Source organism: Xenopus tropicalis, chromosome 8 (assembly GCF_000004195.4).
Source record: "Xenopus tropicalis strain Nigerian chromosome 8, UCB_Xtro_10.0, whole genome shotgun sequence".
Classification (NCBI taxonomy): Eukaryota; Metazoa; Chordata; class Amphibia; order Anura; family Pipidae; genus Xenopus; species Xenopus tropicalis.
The window spans coordinates 93,055,705-93,065,748 of record NC_030684.2 but is presented as its reverse complement, the minus strand read 5'-3'; the positions used below and the strand labels follow the sequence as shown (position 1 = coordinate 93,065,748).

The following is a 10,044-nucleotide window of genomic DNA, read 5'->3' as shown; positions in this document are numbered from 1 at the left end:
CCTCCTCTCCTGCCAGAATTTCAAATGATGCAAAAGAGAACTGTTTTGCAGTTGAATTTATTCACACTTTTTGAAGGAACAGATTATAGTGACAGGTATATTAGGGGCTTAAGTCTTGTGTGAGGCCTTTTAACAAACTTTGGTTGGTAAGCCAGAGCCCATATAATTGTTGTTCTTGAGAAATTTTGCTTTTTTTTTTTTTTTTTTGGTCTTTCAGGATTCTAAAATCAAAGATCAGGAGTGGATGCTAGGAAAATTTTTGTATTTCCCAGGGCTTTTTATCCGGCTGTCTAGACCCAAACTTCACATTTATTTTTTACAGATTTGATGCTGTTACATTACACCAGAAGCAGATGTTTCTTTTTAACACAGATTTTAACATAGAGGTATGTGATCCCTGAAAAACCAAAACACAGCTTGAGCACTATGCCTTTTTTTACACTGTGATGCCTGGTGATGTACTTGGAATTTGTGGTTTTATTTTTTTTTTTACACGTTGTGTTACAGAGGAGCAATTGTAAATTTGCACCTCTAAACAGGTAATAGTGCACTAAGAATTGTAAGTGCAGGTGTTAGAGAACTGGGGCCCTATGGGGCTGCAGTAAGGCTGAAGGTTGTATCTTCAGAAAAAATATATTTATCCAGGATGGCCAGTATTATGCCTAATTCTACCAAAACGCCCCATCAGTCTGTTAATGGCATTATGGGAACTGCAGTTCAGTAGCCTTTGGAGGGTTGCAGGTTTGACATCCTTGAAGTATATACTTAACCTTTTCATTAAACTGACTGAACATTATTCAAGATTATGTAACACTATTTTTTTTATTACCAAGGACATCTGGATTCAGGATGCCCTCTTAATCCAGTCTTAAAACTTGCCCTGAGAATTGCTCACCTCTGCAATAAAAAGTCATAACTCACATCTACAAGATCTTGTTCAATCTGTATCTTCATAATGCTGCCCCTTTAAATGTGATGGTAAGTAGCTTCCAAGTCCTCTGTACAGCCATGTCTTAGCGGTACCCGACCATCAACAAAGCTGCACCTTAGAAGCACACACCTCACAAGTTGTAAATAGAGCATTACTGAACAATTTTTATTGTCTCCCTGTCTGGCCACCCTCTATTTGTATACTTCAGTCCTTTGTACGGGTGCATCAGAACAGGGTGCTTAAATGATATTGGGTGTACACTAATGTTCATGCAGTGTGTCATCTTTTTATTCCAAAGGTACTGGTACCTCAGTGAGCCACATATCACAGGCCCTTACCACATAAAAGAAAGGGAATAATTAAAGCCATGACTATATGTGTTTTCTCTCGGTCTCTTCGGCAGCATCTGCCTGTGGCACGGGGAAAGCATGGTGGTACAAGTGTCTGTGAGTGGCAGCAGCGCTGTACAGTTTGTATAATGCCTGCAAACAGAAACACACAATTACAAGTCACATAGACAGACTTGCTCTGCAGTAACATCATTCATGTATGTGGCCATACAAGATTTGGCCCCTTGAATCCCAATTGGCAGTTTATCTATCCGTGTATGGGGAACTGGCATACCAGACCGGTATCAAGATGAAAATCAGGCAGGTTTAAAAATCAGAATCAGAATGAGGACCACATTGGCTTGTTGATATGGCCCACACCCTGACAGCATGTATCCCCTCTATAGTGATTTGATCACTCGGCCCTAGGGCGAAACATTTGGATTAGCTCGATATCACCCAGTGGTGAAAGACCCACTGGTTTGCTGTGTTCTTTTAATTCATGACCAGCTTAAGCTATACAGTGCCTTTTGATTTTGCTGTATATATGGGTGAGGGAGGTTCTGTGCAGTTTTGCAGGTCGTTGAGAAGGGGGTAGCCAATGCATCATATTGCTGTTTGTGTACAAGTGAATATCCTTTAATAACACACAATTTACACATTCCTACCCAGCAGGTGTTTGGAAGCATAGTTATTTATAGCATTGCACAATGTCTGACACTTCTACCTAAGGCTGATGCCACACCAGGCGTAGGGCTGATTTTTTCGGCAAGCGATTCAGCCCTACGCCTGCTACTTGTGCCTGCACCCGAATGAATGCGATACGCTCGGGTGCAGGCACATGTAGCCGATATACGCAAGAAAACGTGAGACTTTGCATTCTCTCGCGTTTTTGTGCGTATATCGGCTACATGTGCCTGCACCCGAGCGTATCCCATTCATTCGGGTGCAGGCACAAGTAGCAGGCGTAGGGCTGAATTTTCGGCAAGCGTTTTTCCGCTTGCCGAAAAAATCAGCCCTACGCCTGGTGTGGCATCAGCCTAACACTGCAGCAGCAGACCTTTTTCTGTTTCATTGAGGCAGATGTTAATATTTCTGTGTTTAAATAATAAATTAGGCCCAAAAGGGTGAGATCAGTGATGCTGTTTGTAGCAAGCCCCACATGCTTCAGGTGGTATGTTTATGTAGCTATACACATCCTAAAGTAAAATGCTAGCCTCTGTAACCGCTCCGCCTAGTTAGAATGCCTATGTGCAAGGGTGGCTAATGATTTTTTAACTTACCTCATTGGTGCTTCCCTTTTGCAAAAATGAAAGAGAAAAGAGAGGGAAAGATAAATGAGTTATCATTCTCACCCATTTGTAAATATTTAGTGGCAAGCTAATATATACAATTGCACTCCTCACAACTGACACAATGTAAACTTTCCACATTTTATTCCTAGAGCTTCACATGGGAAAAGGGAAAATACTTCTGCCTGAGGGATTTGTTTCCTCTGCTTATTCTCACCACAGCAAAGGATGTTTCTTTACCCAAGGGAGCAGGACAGTTAGCTGCAATTCACCGATGTCATTAAACTTTGTGTGTGTATATATATATATATATATATATATATATATATATATATATTTATAATGTCAGGTTCCTGTGCTGTACAAAAATGAGACTAAGATAAATCATTTTAGAACTTTTTCCACCTTTAATGTGACCTATAAACTGTACCACTCAATTGAAAAACAAACTGAAATCTTTTAGGTGGAGGGAAGAAAACCAAAAAACTAAAATAATGTGGTTGCATAAGTGTGCACACCCTCTTCTAACTGGGGATGTAGCTGTGTTCAGAATTAAGCAATCACATTCAAAATAATGTTAAATAGGAGTCAGCATACACCTTCCATCATTTAAAGTGCCTCTGATTAACCCCAAATAAAGTTCAGCTGCTCTAGTTGGTCTTTCCTGAAATTTATTTAGTCACATCCCACAGCAAAAGCCATGGTCCCAGAGAGCTTCCAAAGCATCAGAGGGATCTCATTGTTAAAAGATATCAGTCAGGAGAAGGGTACAAAAGAATTTCCAAGGCATTAGATATACAATGGAACACAGTGAAGACGGTCATCATCAAGTGGAGAATATATGGCACAACAGTGACATTACCAAGAACTGGACGTCCCTCCAAAATTGATGAAAAGACGAGAAGAAAACTGGTCAGGGAGGCTACCAAGAGGCCTACAGCAACATTAAAGGAGCTGCAGGAATATCTGGCAAGTACTGGCTGTGTGGTACATGTGACAACAATCTCCCGTATTCTTCTTATGTCAGGGCTATGGGGTAGAGTGGCAAGATGAAAGCCTTTTCTTACGAAGAAAAACATCCAAGCCAGGCTACCTTTTGCAAAAACACATCTGAAGTCTCCCAAAAGCATGTGGGAAAAGATGTTATTGTCTGATGAAACCAAGGTTGAACTTTTCGGCCATAATTCCAAAAAATATGTTTGGTGCAAAAACAATACTGCACATCACCAAAAGAACACCATACCCACAGTGAAGCATGGTGGTGGCAGCATCATGCTTTGGGGCTGTTTTTCTTCAGCTGAAACTGGGGCCTTATTTAAGATAGAGGGAATTATGAACAGTTCCAAATACCAGTCAATATTGGCACAAAACCTTCAGGCTTCTGCTAGAAAGCTGAACATGAGGAGGAACTTCATCTTTCAGCATGACAACGACCCAAAGCATACATCCAAAACAACAAAGGAATGGCTTCACCGGAAGAAGATTAAAGTTTTGGAATGGCCCAGCCAGAGCCCTGACCTGAATCCGATTGAAAATCAGTGGGGTGATCTGAAGAGGGCTGTGCCCAGGAGATGCCCTCGCAATCTGACAGATTTGGAGTGTTTCTGCAAAGAAGAGTGGGCAAATCTTGCAAAGTCAAAATGTGCCATGCTGATAGACTCATACCCAAACAGGCTGAGTGCTGTAATAAAATCAAAAGGTACTTCAACAAAGTATTAGTTTAAGGGTGTGCACACTTATGCAACCACATTATTTTAGTTTTTTTGGTTTTCTTCCCTCCGCCTAAAAGATTTCAGTATTTTTTTCAATTGAGTGGTACAGTTTATAGGTCACATTAAAGGTGGAAAAAGTTCTGAAATGATTTATCTTTGTCTCATTTTTGTACAGCCCAGGAACCTGACATTTTACCAGGGGTGTGTAGACTTTTTATATCCACTGTATATATATAATTTTTTTTTTGTTTATAAATACACATATATATTGTAATGTCATTTACTAAGAATACCATCTGGGAGCTTTGTTATTAAACAAAAATGCAGGGGGCAGGCAAAGTGTTTTTATGTAAGCAACATATATGGGTGGCAGAAATAATCTGAAAAATGTTATCAGCTTTTCATTTATCCACTTAAAAAACTACTCAAAGCGCTATAAATATCTCTAGTATAGACATATCTTTTGGAAAATGCAGGCACACTTCAGCAAGCACGCCACTATACAATTGCACTTACCAACATCTCCCCACCCTCCATGCGGTTAGCTGTAAATGTGCAAAGGCCAGTCCTATTTCCTGTGATCAAATCTCTACCATCAAGCCAAAGAAGGGGGCTAGAGGCAGGAGATCTATAGCACCTTCTTAGTTGAGGAGATCAAATTCTTGATGGGATTTGCTGTAAGGCTGGTAAAGGTGGCCATACATGCCATTGGTCCATTGGCAGTAGGAATGATAGTTTGTCCACTCCACTAACATTAAGAACTAAATCGTCAGATATGCAGGTAAAAACAAATAAACTCTTTATCCCTATCTGATGATTCAGCATTAACTTTATGATGTTCAGGCACGCAATCAAAATTTTCAGACCTGCCCGATCGACGAGACAACTGATATACAAGGCTTTTACCGTTATCGTTCGCCTTGTCTCCCGCCATACACGAACAGATTATTAGTCAAAGACAGGGTCAGACTGGCCTGCCAGTATACCAGGAAAAAACCCAGTGGGCCCCCGTCGACCTAGACCTGATCCCTGTTTCCCCTCCCCTGACGTGTTTCACTTACGTACGTTCAGGGGAGGATGTCAGGCAGGCCCCTGCGGAGGTTGCGGTTACCAGTTTGACCCTGTACAAAGATGAAGAATGGTGCATGTATGGCCGCCTTTAAAATGTCTCTTTATATTGCAGATATGTAAAGCTGTAGAAGCACAATACTACTTACCTGGTCCCACAGAGCTGCAGCCACCTGATCTATTACTGCTCCCAACTCTCTGTATTCCCCTGAATATCTGATATATGCCCAGGTGCACAGTGTGATAAGAGTCAGTCCCATGATCATGTTGCACAGGCTGGCTATAATGTCCAAACCAATAAAACCAGTAACAGCAGCCAGCACGTAAGTAATGAATATGACCACAAAGAGAGTTGCAGGGGTGCGCGCGGCATGAAATATATTCTTGCTGTCATTATGCTTGATATACTGCACATAAAGCTCATCTATTTCATTTTCCAGTTGCTGCAGGTAACGGCGGCTGAATTCCTCTCCTCCCATTTTTTTTACCCCACGAAACAGCTTCACTGCTTCTTCTTTCAGATGCTGGTGTCGCTGTTGCAGATCAGTAGGTGCCAAGAATGGTCTGTCACCACCACATACCTGTAACAGCAATCACATTGTTAGCTTTTACATAAGGTGGTGGCATTAAGAGGTATCGCAGGGGCTGGATTGACATGGGTTGCTTCCCTCTGTCATTAGTGTCACCTTCTGCTTAACCTTCAGTATGAAGTAGAGAGAGACATTCTGAGACAATCTGCACTTGGTCTTCATTTTTTATTATTTGTGGTTTTTTATGGTTTCACTTTTTGTTCAGCAGTTTGGCATTTCATTAACCATCTGGTTGCTAGGGTTCAAAACATCTTATCAACCAGAGAGTGGTTTGCATAAGAGACTGGTATATGAATAGGAGAGGACCTAAATAGAAAAATAAGTAATAGAAAGCAATATTGTTTGGCTGCCAGGGTTAGTGACCCCCATTTCAAAGCTGGAAAAAGTCAGATGAAAAGGCAAAAAATTCAAAAACAATAAAGTATAAAAAGTGAAGACCGATTAAAAAGTTGCTTAAAATTGGTCATTCTAAAACATTTTAAAGGGGGGTTCACCATTAAGGTAACTTTTAGTAAGAAAAAGGGTTAAAACACGGACATCTGTATTTTCATAGATCATCTCTTCAGGAATTACAAGCATTTAAAGAGCAATGTTTATGCAGATATATGAGACAGAAGGTTATACTGTATATGGCAAGAGGTCAGTTTTATGTTGCTATTCAGAATTCCAAGCATTCGTAAAAATATGTACGGATATACTCAGGTGTATAAATAGAAGGCTGTTTCTCTAGAGTTTCTGTTACCGTTTGCTTAAACATATAAGTGAAATCAATGCAGTGTTGCTATTGTTGGAGTGTGTACATAACATGCCATTGGTGGAAGAAAAATGATTAAGCTGAAACCTCACCTCTTCCATATTCTTATTGTACAAATCCTTTGCTGTCGCCACAGCAGCGAGATTGTTGGCTTCAGCTGTGGCCTTTAAGGGAAACACAGAATGGAATTATTGAAAATAAATATGGATACTGAGAAGTTGGAGGGTTATACATTTTGCACCAAATACTACTGGGCAATATAGTATGCTGTGGCATGTTTTTTGGCCCAGGCTGTATGTGTGTATATATATAATATATATATATATATATATATATATATATATATATATATACACACACACACACCAATGATGTACAGATTCCAATTTACCCCTATTTGAAATTAAAGGCACCAATTGCAACCAATCAAATGTTTGCTTTTAAAAAAGTGACCAACATACCTGCAGATTGCTTGCTATAGGTGATTAGACCTGTAGCAAACTTTGCACCTTTTATTACATAATCCCATTAGACAATTGGGAGGTGCAGTGGGTGTCAGACATTTATAAACAAAAACAATTACCTGCAACATGGATTTGGGATGTGGCAATTCTTCACCTTGATAAATCTTTATATAAGCCTACAATAAAAAGCCATTGCTGTTAGAGAGCCGACACACCCTTGACATTTCCAGTTACAGCTCAGCAAACAAGCCAACATTCACTCCATAATCCTTTGCTGTCTCTATGACAGAAACCTATCCAAAACTATTCTCATCATCATTTCTGTCAGGGAATAATCAAACCAATAATGTGAACAGCAGAATATGGCAGCTGTGTATGGGAGGGGGCCTCTCAGGAATACTGCAAATGTGCTTAAAATGTACTTTGTTGGCAGACATTCATCTTCCCTAAAAATAACTCAAATAACACTCTAAATGAAAGGGAAAGAATATCAAAAGTAATTTATCTCCTAATAATAAAGCAGCTTTATTTAATAACAGTATGCTACTTTATTCCTATGTGCGACACTCCATATTGCTGCTAGAGCATAAATGCCTAAGATACTGTCTGAAATTTACCATTAATCCCAGAATAATATCTGAGCAGCCCAACTGGGCATTATTTATGGACTGTTTAAATGGTGGTGTCTCCTATAAGATTTAGAAAGGCAACTGGTACCACATTATGTGCTTTAGTAACAACAAGGTCAGTCACACATGCATGAAGATGAAGTGGGGTAATTTGTTGGGCAGGCTGTTTTATTTGAGGAAAACTGCTGAAATGCTGAGGCTATTCTTTGCAGGTCCCTGTCGCTGTCTATGATAGAATGCACTTATTTACATATTCCATATCAAGCAGTTTTCCCTGCATTATGAGTTTGTTAACACACAAACTCACAAATGAGCTCCACTTAATGAACCTTTCCTTGTGCATCTAGAATCCAGGGCTCTGCTGACACAGCAAGCGTATAGAACATCCTTTTAAAAATCAATGATAGTCACACAGTCTGGGTGGGTCCCTTTGTGGAATATTTTACAGAAGGGTGTAGCCTTTTTGGCACTTAAATGTGAATATGGAAAGTTTATATCCTAACAGGTTACAGAACGTCCATAGTAACAACACATGCTTTGGGGAAACTCCAGTAGGGCTTTCCATTCAGGAGCCTGCAAGGCCCATTGTCCTACAAAAGACTCGGATACTTAGCAATAATAAGTTGTTTTTACTGCAAAGTAATGTGTGCTTTTCCTTTTTTTCAAAAAAGAACTGTAACTGCACTGCTCTGCACAAAAGCAATACAGGTGAATTCAGAAAATGGGTGTAAAATTAAGTTTGACCTAGTAACCCATTGAACTGCCGTGTAGTTTAATGCATTTCACATCATAGAAATGCAACTGCATTCCGCTTAGTGGAAAAAGTTTAGTTTGATTTAAGTATTGTTTATTATTTACTTTGTAGACTCATAAAAATTAACACTTGCAAAACTGTGCTTTATAACATAATGATGTTATCATGTGACAGTTACTGGTGGAGAACTACAGAAATCCTATATATCCTGTAAAGTTGTTCTCTGATTAATTATGATGAACTTTCTGTTGGCCCTTTGATGAATATACCCCTTTCACCTACTACAGCTAGCCCATCAAAGCCAAGTGCCGATTGGTTGCTATAAATTTTTACTCTGGAGTATATTCCTTTTTCTGTGAATATCCCAACACTGTTTTTTACTTGTCTGTGTATGGGGCTGTGTATGTGTTTAATACATCTCTTTGCCTAATATATTTTAAATAGGGATGCAATAATTCTAGGATTCAGTTCAGGGTTTTGCCATTCATGCAGAATTCAGATTAGGCTGAATCCTTGGCGTTCACCTGTACAATTATTACTGGATATTTAAAAGTGGCATTTTTGATAACAAGTGATATTTTCCTTTTCCTTGCAGCCATCCCTCTAAAAGTGAGCTCCTTCCATCTTCAGGATTTCTGTGACTTTTGTGAACAACCATTTCATTTTGAATAGTATATCAGTGACTCCATCTCAAATATCAACCTAATTAAATATTTAGCAGATCAGATATACAAATTCATACAAAGTTACACAGTCAACCAACAGTAAAGGAATTTTATGCATTAAAGTGATACTGACACCAAAAAAACACTTTTCAAAATATGAATGTACATTAAAAGTTATCTATAGGTCATGTTGATGTAACTGTAAGTTGTTACTTGAAGTTCTTAAACCTGACGTATTTGCCAACCTTACTGTCCCTTCTCAGCCTATAGCTCAGTTATAGCTTCTAATGCTAACTGACTCCTGCTGCACAAATATGGCTGCTCCCTCATAGAGGAACATGAGGGATCAGATCAGGTAATGTAATAACATCAGGCAAATGCTTTTATGACAAAATTATAAATAGCATGCAAAGATGTGTTACGTGAGATGTTAATCCCCCATTATTATCACTTGCTGCTAGTCTGGGGCAAGTGATAATAATGGGGGATTTTAATTACCCTGATATTGACTGGGGCAATAGTACTTCCAGGACAGTACCGCCGGCGGGATGGCAGACGCGGCGGCGCGATGTCGCGCAAATCGCCGAAAAAGACTCGCGAGTCTTTTTCGGCAATTCCCTGAAATTGCCCCGCCGCGTCTGCCATCCCGCCGGCGACTTACATGTTCGCCGGTGGGATGGCAGGGGTAGGCAACTCGGGGAGATTAGTCGCCCGCAAACAGGGAGTTTTATCGCGGGCGACTAATCTCCCCCGTGTGCCAGAGCCCTTAATGGGAACAAGTTTATAAACTTGCTGCATGACAACTTTATGATGAGCCAACCAGGAACCATGCTATACTGGATCTAGTGATCTCTAA

At 39.9% G+C, this 10,044-nt stretch overlaps 1 protein-coding gene across 4 annotated transcripts in view; it reads right to left on the bottom strand.

The window, feature by feature from the left end:
- Positions 1-175: 175 nt before the first annotated feature.
- The window catches only part of atl1 (atlastin GTPase 1), a 44,306-nt gene continuing 34,437 nt past the window's right edge, over positions 176-10,044 (bottom strand). Inside the window, exons 11-15 of one of the 4 annotated variants that reach the window (XM_012968596.2) lie at positions 7,260-7,316; positions 6,769-6,840; positions 5,482-5,913; positions 2,544-2,558; positions 176-1,413 (exon numbers count right to left, since the gene is read on the bottom strand). In XM_012968596.2, the coding sequence (XP_012824050.2) occupies positions 1,303-1,413; positions 2,544-2,558; positions 5,482-5,913; positions 6,769-6,840; positions 7,260-7,316 (687 nt within the window). In that variant the 3' untranslated portion in view covers positions 176-1,302. 4 annotated transcript variants of the gene reach the window in all.